The sequence below is a fragment of the Hylobates moloch genome, unplaced genomic scaffold, assembly GCF_009828535.3.
Source record: "Hylobates moloch isolate HMO894 unplaced genomic scaffold, HMol_V3 SCAFFOLD_2, whole genome shotgun sequence".
Taxonomy (NCBI): domain Eukaryota; kingdom Metazoa; phylum Chordata; class Mammalia; order Primates; family Hylobatidae; genus Hylobates; species Hylobates moloch.
The window spans coordinates 134,159,902-134,182,425 of NW_026652277.1; the positions used below are offsets into that span (position 1 = coordinate 134,159,902).

A 22,524-nucleotide genomic window follows, 5' to 3' on the forward strand; every position below is an offset into this window, starting at 1 on the left:
ACAACTCTGTCAAAATGGGAATGGGCTCAAGAAACTTGCTTTTCCCATCTAAGGAAAGGATGGCATTTTCCGGCTTTTGGTGAGGTGATTTGTCTTCAGAATGGGTCTAATCTGAAAACAGACCCCCACTGGGCAGAAACATGAAATCCATGTTCATAATTACGTAAATGAAATGAAAATTACTTGCATTCTTATAACATCTATATAAAAATTATAATTTTCTGTTTATTTTCCCACAGTTTTTCCTGTAATTATATTTTTTGGTTACACTACTTTTTATAATAAAATAGTGACAGATTTTATATTACTTTCTATAATAAAATAGTGACAGGTTTTATAAAAAGCCAATCTGTAATTGGCTTTTTAATGAAATGTGCTTTCCATGGAAATACTCCAAACTTGACATTGGTGTCAATTTCATTGTACTCATTCACATATATAATACACACTACACATTTTTACATAGACACATATATAAAGGCACACATACCTATATGCATAATTCATTTAAGCATTTTTATTATTGGACACTTGAGTTGTTTTCAGTATTTTGCTAATTTAAACAACACCGTGTTGAACAACTTTGCATACATACAGTTTCACACATAAACATGCATATATTCTAAGGAGTGGAATTGCTGGATGCAAATTTACATACCTTTTAAAGATTTGTTACGTATTTGTCCTCCGAATCCTCTCTCAAAGTATTGTACTAATTTATACTTCCACCAGCATTGTATGAGACTCACAATTTCTGTGTACCTTCCTCAAACCTTCACATTTTTCTAATTTGAGCACTTTAGGTATGACCAGACTGTAGAGCCTCAGGTTACTACTTATTTACCAATTTTTTTTTTTCAGCTGATACTTTTAAGTCTTCTGCTCCAGTTAGGCCACAGACTCCTATTTCCTTTCCTTTTCGGATAATGCTGGCCAGGGCTCATTTAGCCTAATTTCTGTTTTCTGCCCTAGTAAAGTAGCTTCCTTTGTCCATGCTTAAATGATTTCATAAGTCTAAAAGGGAATTTTCCAATACATATACCCGCTTCTTTCATGTCAGTAAAATAAAAGCATTATGGGACTGCTCAATTTGATATGTTATCTCAACTAGTCTGTTAATACTAAATTGCAGACACTCAAAGGTAAGAATCAGTCCTAGGAAGATTGTGAGCAACCAGTCTACAATGCAAATATTAAGCAGGCTCAAAAGTAGATCTGTAACTACAGCTGCAGCTCCATCAAGGCAACAAGTGGACACATCCTGGCAAAGTACAATCTGACCTCCTTTGTTTTACATTAGCTCATTGTTCTTTAATACATTTTAACTTGAAAAAGTTAAATAGCCTTCAATAACAAGACAATTACGCTGTCATAGAATTAGTGTTGAAATCTTCCAGCTCACATACTAGACAAAACATAGTTCATCCAATAACTATCTGGAGGATCCCTAAAGAGGATGCTAACCACATGACTATTGCTTCCCTTATTCAACCCACCCCTGAATGGCATGAAGGCTGATAGCTCAGAGCGAAGAGGCTTTTAAACGCTGTCCTGTAGACTGGTATGGACAGGCTGCACTTCAGATTTATCTAGAGAGATATAAGACATGATCCATGGCCAAGGTAATGGGGTGGGCTCATACATTTTTAAGTTCGTCCAGTAATTTTGGTAAACAATTCTAGTTTTTGGAACTATGGCTCAGAGCATCAAAGAGAAATGTAGCTCCTGCTCCCATCCTGTGAACTTTACACAACTGCCTAGAGCTATGATATCTAATATGGTGGACAGTAGCCACTAGGCACATGTGGCTATCGGCCACCTGAAGTATGCATAGCTAGTCAAGATTTCAAAGACTTACACTAAAATGATAATGTTTTAGACATAGAGGGTTACATAAAAGTATTATAAGACCTAATTTCATCTTTTAAAAACATATTTTAATGTGGCAATAAAGCATTTAAAGTTACATAAGTGGCTTACATTACATTTCTACTGGACAATTTTGATCTAGAAGGCATAGGTTCCATAGCTCAGGAACTTTGAGTCATAAAATTTTTAAGTTAAAGGAATCCTGTAGATGAAACAATTATCTCACTTTGTGAATGAGGAAACTGGTACCCCATTGGTAAAGTGACTTATTCTGGTAACCTGAGTTGTTGGTAGAGCCAGGATGTTCCCAAATCCCACAACTCTGGATTTCCATCCAATGCTAGCTTCTCCCTCCCACGCTGCTTGTCTTTGGCGACAGTAGCCACACCAAGTGTTTTAGGATTCCTGCAATTCTGAGGCATAGAAATCCTCACCACTCATAGCCCCTGCTGTAGTCTCTGCTCACCAGATTCTTCTGCATAACTAATGCTTCCAAATTCATTACTACAGAACCATAGTCACGCCCTTAAGCAGATGCCTCCTCTTTTCACCATCTCACATTATTAGTTTTGCCTCCACACGGAGCTATGGTTTAAGTGAGGCCTTAGTATCTTTCCAAAACATGGTTCCAAAAAACAAATTCTACTTATTTGAGTGATGTGACATTCACTAATAATATTTCTCCCACCCCCATGTTTACTAACATTCTGGTTTTCTCTGGCATCCAGAGAACAATGTTTCTTCTTCTCCAGTACTAGTTAGAAGGATCAAGTGCTGATGGGTGGTGAGCCCCTCCCTGGCTCCTGCCCTTTAGCCACAAAAACAAGTTATCGGCCGGGCGCGGTGGCTCAAGCCTGTAATCCCAGCATTTTGGGAGGCTGAGGCAGGCGGATCATGAGGTCAGGAGATTAAGACCATCCTGGCTAATATGGTGAAGAAACCCCGTCTCTACTAAAAATACAAAAAATTAGCCGGGCGTGGTGGTGGGCACCTGTGGTCCCAGCTACTTGGGAGGCTAAGGCAGGAGAATGGCATGAACCCGGGAGGCAGAGCTTGCAGTGAGCCAAGACCACACCACTGCACTCCAGCCTGGGTGACAGAGTGAGACTCCATCTCAAAAAAAACCAAACAAACAAACAAACAAAAGTTATCTTTTTGCATGGCATCAGCAGAGCCTTGCTTATATAACAGTTATTTTAAGCCAAAAAATAGTTTTTCTTCTTTCTCATCTTTTAATAAAATACGTAAGAACTTTAATAGTGTTATTGGTAAGCATCCAAAATATTTAGAAACTACTTCCCCTGACACAGAAATATTTGCTGCTCTGAAGGGTGCAAAGGATCTACTTTCCCCAATGATTCCAAGCCAGTTGAGATTCATGCACATATGTCCCAAAATGTATTAAAATCCGCGTGTGCGTGTGTGTGTGTATTTTTCAAAGTCAGTGCAGATGCATAGAAATGCCCGGCCCATGTCTGTTGCATTTTGATGTGTTTCCTTCTGAATGCCTCAGGTTTAAGCTGAGCTGTAAAGTGTAGAATTTATAGGGAGTAATTAACCCAAGTCACTGATAAATTAAAATGTCTCCAGGCAAATAAGATTATGTGAATAAATCTGATTTTTTAATGATTTCTTAGAACAGGTCACAAAAATACTTTCAATTTCAGTCCTTTACTGTCTAGTTGAATCCTTGCTGCTGGAAGAAGGCAAGCAAGTCTTCTTTGCCTTTCTTCAAAGCCTGGTATCCAATGCAGCAAAAATTCCTGATCATGACTCTCTTTCCTACATGACTTGTAGGTGATTTTTGTTTGTTTGTTTTTTCTGCTACTGACTGTTTCTGATCATAAAGATCTAGGGCAATGACATTCACTCTGTGAATGGTAATAAATGAAAATATCATGTTTGGAGATATATCAGTACCATCTGTAATAGCAGACTGCAGCCTACATTGGCATAAATACTAGTGCCATACAATTATTTATAAATGGAGCTTTGTTGAGGGGAAGAGTTATTATTTAATTAATAAAAATCTAAGACAAGGTGGTGATGGAATATGCCAGGTGTAAGGTAGAAAATGCAGTTGTTAGAAGTATCCTTCCCAGTGGCAGGAACTGAAGACTGGATCAACCATGTGGATCTTTTCATGGATGAGCTGATAGCTTCTAGGCTGTGGGGAACCTCTGGTGCCTTACAACTCTAACTACTGCAAAATTTCTTGTTGTGCTTCATGAACAAATGATCTTCCTATTGGAAGAGCTATGTGGTCCTTGGACAAACAAAGATAGTGTATTGCTTTAAACCTTATCTGTTTGCTTCTCCTGCCAATATGAGCATGCCTCTAAATGCCACAAGGTGTTTGAATTTAATCAAAGTTGGCTCTACTTTTGACTTTTGTTTGGCTACAGCATCAAGCCATCTTCTTTATGCTTTATTGTGTTTATCAGTCAGATTTATGTAGGTTAGAAAGCATTCAGAAGTCATTATTTCAGTTTCATAGTTCTTAGAGGTCTATACCCTTAAACTTTGAAAGTAAACATGAACAGTATCTCTCTACACATACACAGTAACCTCAGTGCAATGTTTTTAAGCTTCAAGTTGCAATCTATTAGTGGATCTTGAGATCTATTTGGTTGATCAAATTCTCTTTCTTTTTTAATGAAATAGACTAAAATAAAAATAGAAACATTGATTTCTGAAACTTTATATATTTCTGTATCTTTATTGTCTATCTTCCTATTTATCATCTGCCTATCCATATTAGTTTTAGTTTAAAGAGAAGGTTTGAAGAAAATCTGCCTTAAGAGAACTCTCAGAAATAGATTACTAGAGTACATAACAATTCTTATGATTTCATGCTAGACTAAATAGGGAACATTTACTATGCAAGCATTTGTAGGTTTGCATCTATCTCTTTCACAACTTCCTCCTTCTAAACCTCCATATTATTTTTTAACTGCAGAGAGATTAGAAAAGGGGATAATCGTAAGTCTTAAGGATTTTAGTAATTGTTGTCAACCATCTATGATCAAATTTAAATATACTTTTCTTCCTATTTATAATTTTAGTTCAGCTACTGTAGTTATATAGCTTTTGTTTCCTATATATAGCAAATACTGTTTTAATATTAGTAAAATTTAGAAGCTTCTTGTCTAGGTTTAAATTTCAGAGAACAACAGCTAATAGATCAGGGACAAACAAAGTTAGTATTATTCTTTCACACTCAGAATAAAAAGTGTAATACAGATCATTAATTTCAGTACAGTGTATAGGACAGGTGATATGGTTAAGTAGAAACACACAGGCTTTGCAATATTATTACAAATTAGGAATTTATAGTACTTCCATTACTTTTCAAGCATATGTTAGCTCATCTGTCGTTCCAAGTGTTGATGTAGCTCATTTTACTCACAAAACGGCATCTGTTGACTTGTGAGGCAAGATCTCTTAGGTTAGCTTGTTAAGCCATAGTCATCATTCTTAGTAGCATCCAAAGAAAGCACAGTTCATATGGCAACATTATTTTCAAATGATTCCCCACAAAATTATGTTTTACTTAAAAACTTGCTTAAAGAGAAGGAATGTTACACCATGGAATACTGTGCAGCCATAAAAAGGAACAAGATCATGTCCTTTGCAGAGACATGGATGGAAGTCATTATCCTCAGCAAACTAACGCAGGAACAGAAAACCAAACACCGCATGTTCTCACTTGTAAGTAGGAGCTGAATGATAAGAACACAGGGAGGAGAACAACACACACTGGGGCCTGTGGGTAACAGGGGAGGGAGAGCATCAGGAAACACAGCTAATGGATGCTGGGCTTAATACCTAGGTGATGGGTTGACAGGTGCAGCAAACCACCATGGCACACATTTACCTGTGTCACAAGACACATCCTGCACATGTACCCTGGAACTTAAAATTCAAAAAAATTTTTTAAAAGGGAAGGAATATTTCTGTGCATCTGCATCTGGAAAAAAGAGTCGTACCTTGACATGTATTTTAATATTTCATTTGTAATTTCCTGGTAATTTTACTTATTGAAACATGGGGAAAATATTCAAAAGCTAGTTTTTAAGACTTGAAAATAAAGGTGACACCATTATCCCTCTTTAAATAGAGCATGAATATTTGAAAGAATTTACCAATTTAGTGTTAACTCTCTCAGTCCCTTTGTAACATTAGTATGGATACTTAGTATGTACATAAATTTGGAAAAGGTCGCCACCTTGGCTGCATCATAAGAGAATTCTAATGAAGTCAAATGCTCAAATACCACTTTTAATAACTTTCCTATTAAGCCCTAGCACTTTAAAGATGGTAGTTAATTTTGATTCTTCAGTTACTTATTCCTCTGTGATGAATTTGACATTTTTAATTTTTTTTTAATGGCTTGCGTGCCTTGGGGAGAAAAGAAAAACTATGAGTTGAGTTTTCTGCTTTTATGTGCTAATATTTGTGCTGACTGCATCACAATTAAATTCACTGGTCAGAGTTCTGATGATTTGGGATACATTTTTTAAGATGCCATTTTTTACAGCTATTATTGTAAAATTTGAGGAAAATGACATCTATAATTTTTATCATAGAGCCATTTATATTCTGATATCAAAAGAGATTTTAAAATTATATAACTGAAGTTTTTTTGTTTTGTTTTTGTTTTTGTTTTTTTTGAGATGGAGTCTCGCCTTGTCACCCAGCCTGGAGGGCAGTGGTGTGATCTCGGCTTTCCACAACCTCCGCTTCCTGGGTTCAATTGATTCTTCTGCCTTAGCCTCCCCAGTAGCTGGGATTACAGGTGTATGCCACCATGCCTGGCTAACTTTTTCTACTTTTAGTAGAGGTGGGGTTTCACCATGTTGGGCAGGCTGGTGTCAAACTCCTGACCTCGTCATCTGCCTGCCTCAGCCTCCCAAAGTGCTGGGATTACAGGTGTGAGCCACTGCACCCAGCCGAATATAAGTTTTAACATCAAGAAATACCCATAGCTTCTTAGTTTATATGGCTTAATGAGCTTTTTTGAGATTTACAAAATAATTAGATTGTTTTCCAGAATTATTCCTGGACTCACAATTTGTAAGATTCTTTTAAAATATCTCAAGAGAGCTGGGTGTGATGGTGCACATCTACAGTCCCAGCTACTCAGGAGGCTGAGGTGGGAGTATCACTTGAGCCCAGGAGTTTGAGGTTGTAGTGAGCTATGATCCTGCCACTGTACTCCAGCCTGGGCAACAGAGAAAGACCCCATCTCTGGAAAAAAAAAAATTGTGCCTGTGTGTGTGTGTGTGTGTGTATCTCATAAGCCTCTGGCTGCTCTCCAAACTCTTATTTAGTCTTATCCAGTAGAAACACATTAACCATCAAATAAATCCTTGATTTTTACTGAAAAATAAAGAAGCTTATATTTAGCAAATGTACTATCACAATAGTACTTCTCAAAAAGTTCCCATTTAATGCATTATGTCATCAAGTGATTAATGAAAAGGGACTGACAACAAATGTGAGTCGTATCTGAAGCTACAAAATAGAGCTATTCTATCATCGTCCTTCTGATGAAAATTATTTAGACTATGTATTATATTATATACATATTTTGTGTATGTCATTATATTAAAATATATACTGTTTTAGACTGCAAAGACCCTTAGAGATATTCTACACCAGTGGTTCTCAGACGGGATTCACTTTCAGAAGCTGTAAAACTTGTTTAGACTATGCATCCTGCAACAGGTAAACTGGAATCTCTGTGATAGGGCCCCAGGTATCAAAGGTTTATAAATTCTCTAAGTGATTCCAACGTACAGTCTAAGTGTTAAGAACTATTGGCTTAGGCCAGTGGTCTTCAAACTCAAATGTACATAAGAATCACCTGCAGAGTTTGTTAAAACATGGATTCCTGGCCCTCACCCCAGAGAATCTAATTAAGTAGATCTGGGATTGGTCTGAAAATTTTCAAGATCTCAACTGCTGTGGACTGAATTTTGTTCCCCAAAATTCACATGTAAGCCCCAACCCCTAATGTGACCATATTTGGAAATAGAGCTTTTAGGATTAAAGAAAGGTAAAATGAGGTCATAAGGGTGATGCCTTATAAGAAGAGGGAGAAAGAGAGATCACTCTGTCTCCACGTGCAGGCCACGTGAGAACATAGGCTACTGTCTGCAAGCAAGGAAGAGAAACTTCATCAGAAACAGAATTGGTTAGCACCTTGATCTTGAACTTCCTAGCCTCCAGAACTGTCAGAAATAAATTTCTATTATTTTAGCCATCCAGTCTATGGTATTTTGTCATGGCACCCCAGGCTGACTAATGAATCAGTGATGCTAATAGCAGTGGTCCATGGACCATATTTTTGAGCACCTCTAGCCTAGGCCACATCCCCCAGAAATTTCGTTTTAATTTGTCTGGAGGTAGTACAGGGCATCATTTATTTTCCCAAAGTTTCCTGGGTGGTCCTAAAGTATAACCATACTTGAGAACAAATGAAGTAGAATGGTTTCTTCTATTTATAGCTAAGGACACTAAGACCCAAAAGAAGTTAAGTGGTTTTCCCAAGTTATCATGGTTTATGCTACTGCTGATTTTTCCAAATGTACAGGGGAAGTAAAAACAGAATTTCTTCTAGGGTCAATTTAGTCCTAGAACCTAGAACTTTCAGTTTCCAGAATTAACCCATTAATTTCCCCCTAGACAACATTAAAATTTGTCAATTTCAGGCAGATTTATTTAAAGTAACTTTTCCATTATACTACAATCCAAGATTGTTGTATCCTATATCTATTTCTGCTTTGTACCAGTTGCTTTTTTTTTGCCACATGTTTAATGACTGATCAGAAAGTGAGATATTTAAATATATATATATACACACACATATATGCATATATGTGTGTGCTTGTGTGTGTGTATATATGATAGATACTTGCCACATGTTTAATGACTGATCAGAAAGTGAGATTTTAAAATATATATACACATATATATGTGTGTGGTTTGTGTGTGTGTGTGTGTATATATACATGATACTTAGCTGATCTTCACACCACAACATTAATCTGCCCACCATGAACAGAAGCACTGCTATCAAGTATCAGCCTTCTTGTATAATAACAGGAAATTCAGAAAAATTGATTCATGCAATAAAAAATGGAAATTTATTAGAACTTTTAAATACCTTAATTCCCAGGTATAATGAGAGGAAAAATAACTCAAGATGGGTGAAAGTTTATTAAAGATTTCACCTCAAGGACAGGCATTTAGTTAGATAGTGATTTTATATATGTAGTGATGTGAACTTACATTGTTCATATATCAGGGGAGAAATTACATCATAAGTAAAACAACACATTAAGCTTAACGTTGCAAAATGAAAGGTGCCATCCCCTGCACATTCTGAGTAAGCACTTGATTTCTTCCAAAAATAAACCTTATTTCTTCTTAGGCACTGACATTTTGTTAATGGAGCAAATGAATCTACATTTTTTCATAAATTGCCAGAGTTAATATGAAATATGCGCTTCCCAAAAGGAGAAGTTAGTTGTACATTTTTGGCCAATGATTCAGCAAGGAGAAGTGAGAAAAAGAAAATCTGGCTAGGAATCAGGAGGCTTGACTTCTCCTTTCACTTCTAACTAATTAGCAGCAAAAACTGGTAACAGTCCCCATCTATGTTAACCTTGGTTTCTTTGTAAAACGAAATGGTTAGAATATAATTCTTCCAAGTTTCCTTCTACTTTTCTCACTTAGATGACAAATACTTCTAAGGAATGCTGTGTTTTTTGTTTGTTTGTTTGTTAAACTGTTGTTGGGTTTTTAAATTTTGTTATTTTAACATTTTTTTAAAATGGCAGTGTTTTCCATTTGGCCAAGATGAGTAAAAATGGCAAAATCAAAATGGCACTATTAAAAAATCAAAAATGAAAGAAAACATGGAAAAAGAACCAGTGTGTATTCTTTGGAGTTTGGTGAGAAAGGATATAGAAACATGTCACTAGACTACATACTTAAGTTTAACATCAGCAAACTGTTGACTATTTCCCATCTAAAAGATACTATAAATGCAAAATGGCCAAGATTTTCTTTGCCTGACACAGGTAATCTCATCAGCAGAAGAAAAAGCCTGAGCAGGAGAAGTCTGAATGTCCTGGCTGTTAAATGTTTTACTGGAATTCACTATGTGTAATACTCAGGCAGCAGAAACTTGAAGTGAAACATTAACTGCAATATGAAGTCAACTTCACTAGTTCAGCCAGTATCGACATCAAATATTATTTTTCCCAAACTGCATATCCAACAAAAGTATTTAAAAAGAAATACATTAGTGAGCTTGAGTTAATAAAAACTAATCTTCACAATATTTTATATAACTAATAAACCAGAAGAAATGTGGCAAATAAACATATTATCTAATTAATACTTCATTTGGTTTAAGTACCTGTTTAGTAACACTTTTTTTTTTTTTTTTTTGATACCGAGTTTCACTCTTGTTGCCCAGGCTGGAGTACAGTGGTGTGATCTCGGCTGACTGCAACCTCTGCCTCTTGGGTTCAAGCAATTCTCATGCCTCAGCCTCCCAAGTAACTGGGATTACAGTGTGCGCCACCATGCCTGGCTAATTTTGTGTGTGTGTTTTTAGTAGAGATGGGGTTTTGCCATGTTGCCCAGGCTGATCTCAAACTCTTCGGCTCAAGCAATTTGCCTGCGTTGGCCTCCCAAAGTGCTGGGATTACAGGTGTGAGCCACCTCACCCAGCCTATTTAGTAACACTCTATAAAATAGTGGTTCCAAACTTTTGGTACATTGGAATCACAGAGTTTTAAAAACCTCAAACTTTCTAATTTGGTTGGTACAGACTATAACCTGGGCATCGGAAGTTCTTTTTTTGGGGGGGTTGGAGTCTTGATCTATCGCCCAGGCTGGAGTGCAGTGGTGCAATGGGCTCACTGCAAGCTCCGCCTCCTGGGTTCACGCCATTCTCCTGCCTCAGCCTCCCGAGTAGCTAGGACTACAGGCACCTGCCACCACGCCCGGCTAATTTTTTGTATTTTTAGTAGAGATGGGGTTTCACCGTGTTAGCCAGGATGGTCTCGATCTCCTGACCTCGTGATCTGCCCATCTCAGCCTCCCAAAGTGCTGGGATCACAGCCGTGAGCCACCGCGCACAGCCAGAAGTTCTTAAAGCTCTCCAAATGGTTCTAATGTGCAGCAGTTTGGGAAGCACCACTACGTAGCATTGGTTCTAACTCTGGCTGCACATCGGAACTATGTGGTACCTTTAAAAGCATATGGGATATCTGGACTTCATCCTAGAAGTCCAGATTCTGATTCATTAAATCAGAATTTCTAAGAGTACAACGAGGCATTGGTGTGTTTTTGGTTCTCCCAAGTGATGCTAATATGCACCCAGGGAGTAGAATTACTATTATAGAACACTGCCACGACAATCCTTATCTCCTCCTGAAGAGCACAGAAGGCTTGATTTCCAAACTATTGCAAAAACTGGCATGACCTCAACTACTTTTAGCAGGGTTGTGAGAGGTAGGGTATCACTCACCTTAATTGGTTCAGATCCTGCCTGAAAAATGCCCAGGTATGTTCCAGTCCACACAAGACTGATTCCAAAGGGTGTATGTCTCATTGACAGCCCCTAGAACCATTCTAAGTTATGACAATAAACATCTATTTATTGAGTTCTCATTCCTTGGCAGGTATTTTATATACAACGTTTGGTTTGCTCCTTCCAGAAACTGTATGAGAAAAGTTTGCATATCAAAATCCTACTGATGAGAAAGTGGAACTCAACAATGTTAAATGACTTGCCTGCCTAAGGTCACACAGTTAGTGACAGAATCTAGATCTCAGCCTAGTTTTGTTCAACTTCAAAGTCCATGCTCTTATTTGATGGACACATTAAATTATCCACCATTGTATCTAGACTGGGACATGGCCACAATCTGAAAATTGAATTCTAATTTAATAAACATGCCCTCAGCCAGGAAATATGAAGAATGGCTATAGAAATGAAGAAGAGTCTCTACCATGAAGGAGCTTATAATATTAAACGTTACACTCCTTTTGGTCTATTCAGTAAGTCTGAGGGAAAGAATAAACATCTAATTTCATTCCTTCATGTAACAAATATCAGTAATTTTTGTAATTTCAGAGAACAATATTATAATTTGGAAGGTGTTTAGGACACCTTGGGTAGTTTATAATAAGAGGTGATATAAAATCATCCATTTCAAAAGTCAATTGTCAATGAATGGAGAATAGCTTTCAACTGAGGCCAGGATACGCAAACTGTAAATGAGGCTTTAGACACAAAAAGTTAGTCTAGGCCAAGCGGTTTAGTGGAAGGATCCTAGATTTTATATCAGAAAACATAATATTATGTGGTCTGAACCATTTATGGCTTGGGAAATTCACTTTAACTTTCAGAGCCTCTGTTTCCTCATCAGTCAGTGCCTGTGAGGATAAAAGGATACACATATGGACGTGCCTGGTACATTTCATGACCTATTAGAAGATTGTGAGCCCAGGAAGTATGAAGTATGTACCTGCAGAAATCTCAAATTGTGACTCGCAGTGGAGGTGGAATTCAATTATGATTAAGAATATAGGTAAATGTTTCATTTTTTTTTTAAAGATGACAACTAAGCCCCGGAAGCTTGAGCCATCTGGAGATGAACCAGTCACAGCAAAGCAGTCTTGGTAATGGAGAAGATCATGTCAGCGCTGAGAAAAGCAGGGAGGGAGGCCTGAGCAAGGAAGCTTGGAGAAGCCTCTGGAGGATGCCCGGCCAGGGCTGAATGCTCAGAAATGGACGAGAAAGCTCAGGAGATTATCACTGAATCAGTAAGTACGAGTATACAGGGCAGTATGGCTTGAGCAAACCAAAATGATCTTACTTCTTCTGTGATCTGAAGATGAGAGAATCTATAGGTGCAGGGTAAGGCAGTTTTACAAATAGAATAATTTTGGCCTGAGGAAGAAAAAGAAAAAGCATTTCAAGAATGGAAGCAGATGTATAGTCATGGACCAGACTGATTAGTAAAACATAAAAGGCAGATTAAAATTTAGTTTAATGAATTAAACTCAAGAGGAGAACAGAAGCTGCATACCTGTAACAGCCCTGTAATATTGTTACTCTGTTATTTTAGGTTAAAGCCAAGAATAAACTAAGGATGACAACAACAAAAAATAACATTTTGTTTTGTTCAGACAAGAAGAACATGGAAGGGATGCCTCTGCTTCAGATAAAATGGATGACTAAACAAAACTAATTCCCTTTTTTTTGTCTTCTCTGTTAGGTAAAAATAAACCATTAAATGTAAGGGATAAAATAAACTTTCAAAGAGTTAACTGAAAAGATAGGTGAAGAAGCTTGTAAGAAAATATGTCCTAGCTGTTTAAAGCTTAACTTCTTCTTGCCTAGTAAATTTCCGTCTCAGCAAGGAGAGTTTACCAGTAAGGACTCTCAGCTAGAATCAGCATAGAGGGAGACGAACACTAAAAAACTGGAGGTGGACAGATGGAGTTCCAGTTTTTGCCTTAATCTGAAACCAAGGCAAGAAACTTTTCATAGATACTGAACAAAATGAATAAACCTATTATTAAAATCACATCTGGGTACTTAGAAAAGGAAGACACAATTTTGTAGACATGAACCACAATTCACTAAGTAGTCATTTCCTTTGTTTTTTGACAATATTACAGTAGAGCAAAGACATCCAATAGACAAAGCTCATCTGCTGTCTGTTTGGAGCTGAATCTAGGAGTAAGGGGTCACTTTTTCCTAATCCTTCAGCTAAGGTGAGAGTGGAGGTACCTTTTTCTAATTCCTACAAAAGTGCCATGTACCCATGTACACAGGCTGCTACCCTGGGACAACAGACAAAAATAGGACAAGATAACATGTGGGTCCTCAACTGATAAGAATGTTCATCAGTAGCATTCAAATTCAGTGTCGGTTGGCAGAGGAAGGTACCTGAGAATGAGAACTTAAATGATGGCATGGCATACGGACCGGATTTACAGAGGTCATGAAATTGAGAGGTAGAATTACTCAGTTATATCAATGATACCCAACATGTCAACAAGCTAAGAGGCCTAATTTAACACAATAAAATTCAGTAGAATCACAGGTAAAGTGCTGAACACTGCATTGAGTGTAGTTGTCTAGTTCAGTGTTCTCCAACTAAACTTTTAACACTTCAAGGTTTTATTTGGTAGATTGTAATGTGGAGTCATCTGGGTAATATTGCTGCCATAGAAGCTCCAAGGATATACTTAGGGAGATACCGTAATTACAACAAAGCCATTAAACATCTGTCTACTTTGTCACTTGGGTGAAACCTTGAATTCAGTTCTTGGCATCAGGGTTTGAGAGAGATGTTGGCAAAGTAAATCTCCTGAGAGGTTTCCTAATGGATGAAGAAAAGCTGATGGAGTTAATATGTACCCAGGTAAATTGAAGTATTCTCCTGTGGAATCAAGGCTAGGTGTATCCTGTAGATTCCAGAGAGCAGAATAGCAGATCTGTTGAGACTTACTGTAATGGGGTGGGCGGGGGCGGGGGGGGGGGGGGCTTTGCACAAAGTGAATGTCATCTAGAGGCCAATTCGCAGGTCACTCAAAAGCAAAATTGTGTGGGGTGTGAGGGTAAAGGGGAGCAAATGACAGTCAGTACTACCTCCTTTGAAGAATTCTCAATCCTGGTTATACATTGTGATCATCTGGGAAGAGATTTTAAAATGCGGATGCTGATGCTCAGACCCTAACCTCAGAGATTCTGATTTGTTGTTCTTGTGTGGAGGTCCCCATTGGAAAGAATTTATTATAGCTCCCCTGCTGATTCTAAAGTTCTAGGTTGGAGAATCACTGAACTAGACTACTACTTGCTGAGAGGTTACGTAAATTAAACCAGATGTTTTTTCTAAAGTCTCTTTCAAATTTGAGAAGATAAATGGAAATTAACACTTATGGATTACATAATACAGCTAGACACTTTCACAATTTATTCTAATAATTGAATTAGTATATGTAAATCTCTTAGCACAGCGACTGTCTGATATGGTGTAGTTAACTCTCAATAAACATTAGCTATTTTTATTGTATCCTCTCCATAACTATTCAAACAAGGTATTATATTGTTACACTATAGAGGAAACTGAGGCTCTGATGTTAGTTTTCCAAGGCCCACAGTAGTAAAAGCAAAGTTTGGATTTGAACCAAAAATTAGTTCCAGTTTCCAGAGCCCTATTCTCTCCTCGACAGGCCTTCCCTAAAGCATCAAGAGGTTTATGCAAATTAGTGATTTACCTGAGCGAACATCTAAAAAATTTAATAGTACCACTTCCTCTTGACCTGTTTGTAAGGAGTTCCTCTTAAATGCAATTTCTGAAAAAGAGAAGCATAAGCTGAGACATCCATATTTTTTTCCTTATTGGCCAAACAGAAGTGAGAACCTCTGAGGACAGGGGAATTGGATGGAGGTGCCCTTCAGAACTCATGGAGAAAAGCACTGCTCCCAGTAAAATATCTCCCATTCTAATGAATGGGTAAGTATCCTACAAATCTTTCACTTCTGTACAATCTAGGTCTGGTAGGTTACATGCACACACTGGGTGGAGGTGGAGGGGGCAAAGTATTCCTGAGGTGATGGCCCTGATCCTACCTGACATCTCCTTGGGGCCTGGTTGGACCTGGCTGAGCGTGTTTGAGCAGTGGCTGATTTTTGGAAAACAGGAGGACTCTTCTCCAAGAGGCTGTGACTACCAAGGTTGCAAATGCTCCACCTGAACTTGGGTGCATGAGGGATCTCTCTCTCTCTCTCACACACACACCCCACCGCGTAAGATAAATTTCCGTTTGTGAGCTGCCTACATTAAATGCTTTGCTGACCTTCTATGATTAAAATCTGTTCCGTTTGCAGGGTTCGGTGCGCTTGGATTTAGTGTATTTTGTTGGTACAGTAAAAAAGAGAACTGCTTCTCTATAGGTGACCCCCCCCTCCCCCCCGTCAAAGGCTCCCCTCCCACTACTCTTTGAGAAGAGAGTAAAACCGAATTCGAGAGAAAAGAAGCAGTAACTATTCGGGAGGAGGCAGACTGGAGTGGGCACCAGCCCTGGTAGTAAGAGTCTTAACGTCTTCCACGCTTACCTCTCCCAGAGTAGTGTGGAAGCATCAGCTCCTCCCCCTGGGCCTCCAAAAGTTACCTTTCCTTTGGGTGTGATTCTCGAACCCGAAGCGTCTGAGTCCTAAGAAACTAGAACAAGTTAGAGCCAAAGAGGCCTGGCGGGCGGGGGTGCGGGTGGAGTCCGGGCCGGGTGGCGTGGAAGGCCCAGCACAGCTGCAAGCAGCGAGTCCGGGGAGAGGAGGAGCGGGAGAAAGCGGGGCGGGCCTGCGGTCGGGGTTCGGCCGGGGGAGGGGGTCCCCGTTTCCCTCTCCTCATCCTCGCCTCCTCGGGCTCTGGTGACGTTGCGGTTTCCTCCCCCCTCCAGCGGAGCCTCAGCGCCCGCCGCGTCCCTCCCTCCGCCCCTTTCGCCCACACCTACCCGCCCGCGCCGGCCCGGCTCTTAGTAGCGCCGCCCGAGGCTGCAGCAGCGCATCCCGGGGCGCGGCGCCCACCAGCACCCATGGCGCGGCGGGGGCGCAGAGGGCTCGGTTCGGAGGGGGCCGGGAGCCCGGGCGCCCTGGAGTGAGGAGGACCGGGAGCTGGTTCTGGAGGCTGCGGAGGCGACGCCGGAGAGAACGAAGCCTCGGCTGGGAACGGTAAGTGGAGGGGCGCGCAAGGGACGAGCTGGGGCGCGCGGCGCAATTTTCTTCTGGAGTTTCGGGCGGGTAGCCTTCGGGGCTGTCCCGGCGCGGGCGGGAGACGGAGAGCCACGTCCCCGGCTGAGAGCGGAGCCCCGCGGGCTGCGCGCCCGGGCCTGGCTCGGCTGGGCTCCGAGAGAGCGCCTGACGCGTGAAGCCTGAGCCACGGGCTTCCCGGCGGCAGAGCAGCCTCGAGGGGCAGCTTTTCGCCCCCCCCCACCCCGTTGAACGCCGAGCACCGAGCCGGGAACACGGTGAGAACCTGGAGATCGCATTCCGTGCGTCGGATCTGGCCGGCCCAGCTGCGATTTCCTCGACGGTCCTTGGGGCCTCGGCTTCACTCTGCGGGGTTGGGTGGCACACCCTCGCGTCCTCCTTTCCCTCCGTACACCAGCCATTTGGGGGCCGGGAAGGTGGCGGCGGCGTGTGTGCCGATCCTGGCGCTGGCAACCCTACTTTGCAGCTGCGGAAGCCGAGGAAGAGCTCCCCAAGCCTCTCCCAGACGCTGGATTCCAGCACTCCTGGGCTCTGCCGGCACTCGGAGAAATTGTTAGTAAACCTCATCCCCGAGGCAGTCCCGGGGAGGGGAGGGGGCGGGAGCTTGACTCACAGACTGGGAAGCTCTGAAAGCGATGCCACATGGGCTCAAGATCTGTTGGGGCTGGAATCTGAGCTAAGTTTGTGACCTGAGAACTTTTTCGTTTATATCGCTCCTTTAAGGCAGCAGCCTCCTCTTAAGCCGGCTGGCATTCAGATGGAAACCGAAGCCTTTGGTTAAAATCAGGAGGTGAACCTCACTTACCTGAAATTCTTTAGGTCAGGCAATGACGCTTTTAGTTCTAGGAATCTTCGTGTAATAAAGTTCTTTTTAAAAATTTTTTCGTTGGTCATGGTTTAGAAAGTCATGGTTTAGCATTGTTAATTAAATGGCGTGAAAGATCTTCTCACACATATTTTCAGTATTTTTCACATTATAGAATTTATACTTTCAGTAATTCCCTCAAGTTTTTAAAAAATTTCTCGGCCGGATGCAGTGGCTCACGCCTGTAATCCCAGCACTTTGGGAGGCCGAGGCAGGCGGATCACGAGGTCAGGAGATGGAGACCATCCTGGCTAACACGGTGAAACGCCGTCTCTACTAAAAATACAAAAAATTAGCCGGGCGTGGTGACAGGAGCCTGTGGTCCCAGCTACTTGGGAGGCTGAGGCAGGAGAATGGCGTGAACCCAGGAGGCGGAGCTTGCAGTGAGCCGAGATTGCACCACTGCACTCCAGCCTGGGCGACAGAGCGAGACGCCATCTCAAAAAAAAAAAAAAAAATTCTCAATGATAATCTTTACGTGAAATAGTGATACACAATGTTGTATAGAGTCTTCTAACTATATTACTAAATGGGATCACAAAAAACCTAATGTGCATGGAAGAAAATAAAATATAGGATTATCTTTGTATTTGTTTCATGCAAATACTTAGATTTCTGTATTGTGACCGCTTCCTTTGACGATCACGATACAGATATAAGTTCTTTTTTGAAGTATGTAGGTAAGGTCTGTTCTGGTAAAAATGGAGAAGGTAACAGATTGAATTTGATGTCCCTCCCCATCACCTAGTGACCCCTCTGTGTGGGTTCAGCAAAAAGTGCAGGATAGTGCTGGTTACCTAGGTTGCATACAGAGGTATATGAGATCAGCCTTAGCTCTCTTGGAGCTGCTAATGCAAAACCTGAGAAACATCAATAAGCAGCACTTCCCAAGTTTGGGCTTGTGAAGAGTTATTTTTCATTGACTAATATATGACGTCAGTATCAGTTTTTATGAAGTTTTAGTTAAATAAAAACACTGGCCTACAAAGTACATTTTGACAGTTTAAAAACTACTGAAAGTACAGTCACCAAGTGAAGGGGAATTAAAAAAAAAGGGGGGGGCGGGTGCGGTGGCTCATGCCTGTAATCCCAGCACTTTGGTAGGCAGAGGCAGGTGGATCACGAGGTCAAGAGTTCGAGACCAGCTTGGCCAATATGGTGAAACCCTGTCTTTACTAAAAATACAAAAAAAAAAAAAAAAAAAAATTGGCTGGGCGTGGTGTCGCGCGCCTGTAGTCCCAGCTACTTGGGAGGCTACGGCAGAAGAATCTTTTGAACTCGGGAAGTGGAGGTTGCAGTGAGCCGAGATCGTGCCACTGCACTCCAGCCTGAGCGACAGAAGAAGACTCCGTCTGAAAAGAAACTTTGACCAAGAGATACTTTGATAACAGTATAGGCAGTTGCCATGATGGGGTTATTAGGTTCCATTCTCGATCCTGCTAGGTAGAGGCTGTCCCTCCTGATCTTGGGGACCTGTTGAAAAAGCACTGGGTGAGACATCAGCTAGGTTTGCTATGTGAGATCAGGACCATCTTAGTGACTAATGTTTGTGTGTACATCTGCTTTAGTATTTACGAAATTAGTTCAGAAACAAGCTAATACAGTTCCTTTTGATGAGATTTTATGGGCTCTCCGGTTCAATATCTGACAGTGCTGCCCTGAGAGGAGCCGGTGGTCATCCATGAGATGAAGCTCTTAACTTCGCAGATGCTTCCCAGTGCCTCGTTATAGTCTCTTTTTAATTTCTGAAAAAGTGCTTTAAGATCACTGATGAAAGTGCATTTTGCAATTAATAAAATGTTTATACATTTCTTAATGTTATTTGTGATACAATATTTTGGTACTTATTTATACTTGCCTTGAATCACACTGTGTTGCATGAAAGAAATTGCATGATTTAAAAAGAAAAAGAAATTGCATGATTTTCACTCAATAGTATTATTTCAATAAATAATTGCAGAGAAAAAAAGAAAAAATACTTAAATTTGGGTTTTAGTATATTGGTAATCTTTGTTTTCAAAAAGGAACTCCCAAAAGACTAGCATTTTGTGATTGTAGCATATATTAAATATTACATAACCTGAAACTTTCAAAGGATTTTTACCTTTACCGATTGTGTTGCTTACTTCTGCCATGTGTAGGCAAGCTCCAGCCTGTTGAGGGTGTGGATTCCAGATCCTCTTTCAGAAGAAACTCCCAAAAGACTAGCATTTTGTGGTTGTAGCATATATTAAATATTACATAACCATTAGCATACTTGAATCATAAATACAGTAAATATTATCCTTTTTCACCACCCCACTGCCCCTTCCCCAAATAAAAAAAGAGAAATACTGTTATTGACTTAGGATGTGTTTGTGGCAGGCCTTTGAGGAGAGCCAGAATCTGTGGTAGAGGGAACTTCATTATAGTGGATACTATTATTCTGTTTTCTGAGGGGGCTGGATCTTTACTATTCTGAAGGAGTGGGTAGGGCACCTGAAGAGATTCAGTGACATAACCCTACTAAAAGAATGTGCCTGAGAAGAGGATAGGACAGTTCTTAAATGCTTACTCCATTTCCTATTGTTTATAACAGAATACTTGAATCTGGATAGCTTATGAAGAAAAGGAATTTATTTCTTACAGTTATGGAGTCTAAGTCCGAGGTTGAGGGGCTGCATTTGGGGAGGGCTTTCTTGCTAGTGGGGACTCTACAGAGTTCCGAGGTGATCCAGGGCCTCACATGGTGAGGGAGTTGTTCGTGCTAGCTCAGGTTTCTCTTCCTATGAAACTATCAGTCTCATTCCTGTGATTACCCATGAATCCACTAACCTATTAATCCATGAATGGATTAATCATTCATGAGGGTAGAGGCTCATGACCCAATCGCCTCTAGGTCCAACCTTCAGTACTGCCACATCCACATTGGAGGTAAAGTTTCAACATGAGTTTTAGAGGTGACAATTATCCAAACCATAGCAAATATGTTAAGGTTTTCTCATGGGATTATGTTATCTTCCCCTATAGTGATTGCCAGAATAAAACTCTCTGGGAGCACCAAATTACCAGCAAATGTTTGGGTGACACAGCAAAATTCTTTATACCTCAAGTTGGTGCCCAACAGGGCAATGAGGCAAGTTATATATAAGCCCAGAGTACTGAAAAGGAAAATTATTTTCCTATGAAATTCATATGGTGAATTAGAATGGGAAGTAGAGATTAAAATCCCAAACTCTTGAGGTGTACTGATCGATGCTACCATTTGATGATAACAATAATTAAGAATGTATGTTTCACAAAGTCTTCTCAACTCTAATGCCCCATTCTAATAGGAAATATGCTTTTAAAAATTTAACTGTTCATTAAGTGGATAGTATGTTTAATTGAAATAATTTTTCTTTAAAGAAAAATCTTTCTTCCTAGCTACTTGGGAGGCTGAGATGGGAGCCCAGGAGTTCGAGGCTGCAGTGAGCTATGGTCACACCACTGCACTCAGCCTGGGTGACAGAGCAAGATCCTGCCTCAAAGTCTTTTTTATGTGTATGGTAAATAAATGTATCCCAAATTTCTATCATCTCACTTTAGTGTTTCACAACTTCTAGTTATGTGTAGAAGAGTGGCTTGATTAGCTGATGCTGAAGTCTTGCAGAAAAGATCAAAAGAGAAATAGAAGGTATTATGCATAGGATAGAGGGACCATTACTATTAATAAACTCTCGCTTATGAATTCATATGCATTTAGATAAGTGCAGTAAAGGAAAATCCCTGAACATACAGCTACATAAATACTTCCATTTTGAAATTTCCCAGTACTTTTAACTTTTTTTTCAAAGAATTCAAATATTTTAATACTTTAGCCTAGTAGAAATGGACAGTGATATAGAGCTAGTGTCTTACCCTCATTTTAGGGGTATGGAAATGGAAATACCAAAGGTAAAAGACTTGTCTTTCATTTTCAAGTCATTAGTGGTATACCTTAAATAGAAGATTAACTTAAATTACACATTTAATTCTACTTTTATCCTTTGTGACTCCAAATTCATATTATTAAAGACTCTAACATTTTATTTTCCTATTGTCTACTTTATTATCCCTTTTACTACTCACTACTCCCCATGAATCGTCAGCTCCCTAAAATGCTTATGTGCTTCCTAGACTAATGTAACTGGCTATTTACAGACCCCCTTTCTGCAGCCCCCTCCTCTTCCACTTCTCTCTATCTCTTCTCATGCCTTCTGAGGATTCCATTGTGGGGCCACTTCTAATTCCTGCAAGCCCTGGGCTGATTGCTCAGTTCTCATTAGCTGGCTTCAGGATTTTTACCTTTACCGATTGTGTTGCTTACTTCTGCCATGTGTAGGCAAGTTCCAGCCTGTTGAGGGTGTGGATTCCAGATCCTCTTTCAGATGCCCAGAAGAGTATAAACCTGCTGGAGGAAAAGTGTTCAGAGAGCCTGTTAGAGATCACAAAGAAGGGAATGATTTTAATTTGGAAAGAGAGGAAAAGATTATTGAGGCGATCTGTTTATTTCTTGAATGGAGTAGTTTGTTCAATCTTTAATTCAGAATAACATATGAAATTTAATGTGTACTGATTACCACTGGATTTCCTTCTGTTTGCTTCAGCTCCCTTGGAATATTTCACAAACACGATTTTGGTAGTGTTGTCATCAAATGTTAGTAAATAAGTCCTGAAAGAACAGAATTTGCCTTTCAGTAATATGTAGAAGCTATGAACAATACTGACAAATAAGCATAATTTGCTTTGGCATTTTATATTTGGGAATAGTTATACCTATTAGGTAAGTGTAGTCTTGTTAGAGAAAATATAACAAAAGACATATAGGCAGTTGGCTTTCAATTTCATATATGTGACATATCCATTGTAGATTATTTATGTTCATCTGCTTTGTCCAAGACAGTCAGAAAGAGTTTTCAACTGAATGTATGTGTCTGCATGCAACCCCCACCTTTTGAGTTTTATTTCTAGACTTAATAGT

The 22,524-nt window shown here is 39.9% G+C and overlaps 1 protein-coding gene across 8 annotated transcripts in view; it reads left to right on the top strand.

The window, feature by feature from the left end:
• Nucleotides 1–22,524, top strand: part of DSE (dermatan sulfate epimerase) — a 174,424-nt gene that overhangs the window by 83,206 nt on the left and 68,694 nt on the right. For 3 of the 8 annotated variants that reach the window (XM_058435498.1, XM_058435500.1, XM_058435505.1), the window contains exon 1: nt 21,150–21,198. Coding sequence is in view for 2 of the 8 variants with exons in the window: in XM_058435501.1 (XP_058291484.1) it covers nt 15,422–15,425 (4 nt within the window). In the remaining 6 variants the exon portion in view is untranslated. Of the gene's footprint in view, nt 1–12,511; nt 12,721–15,316; nt 15,426–15,886; nt 15,999–16,368; nt 16,640–17,144; nt 17,231–21,149; nt 21,199–22,524 lie in introns of those variants that run through there. The other 5 variants (XM_058435499.1, XM_058435503.1, XM_058435501.1 and 2 more) reach the window with 4 other exon arrangements.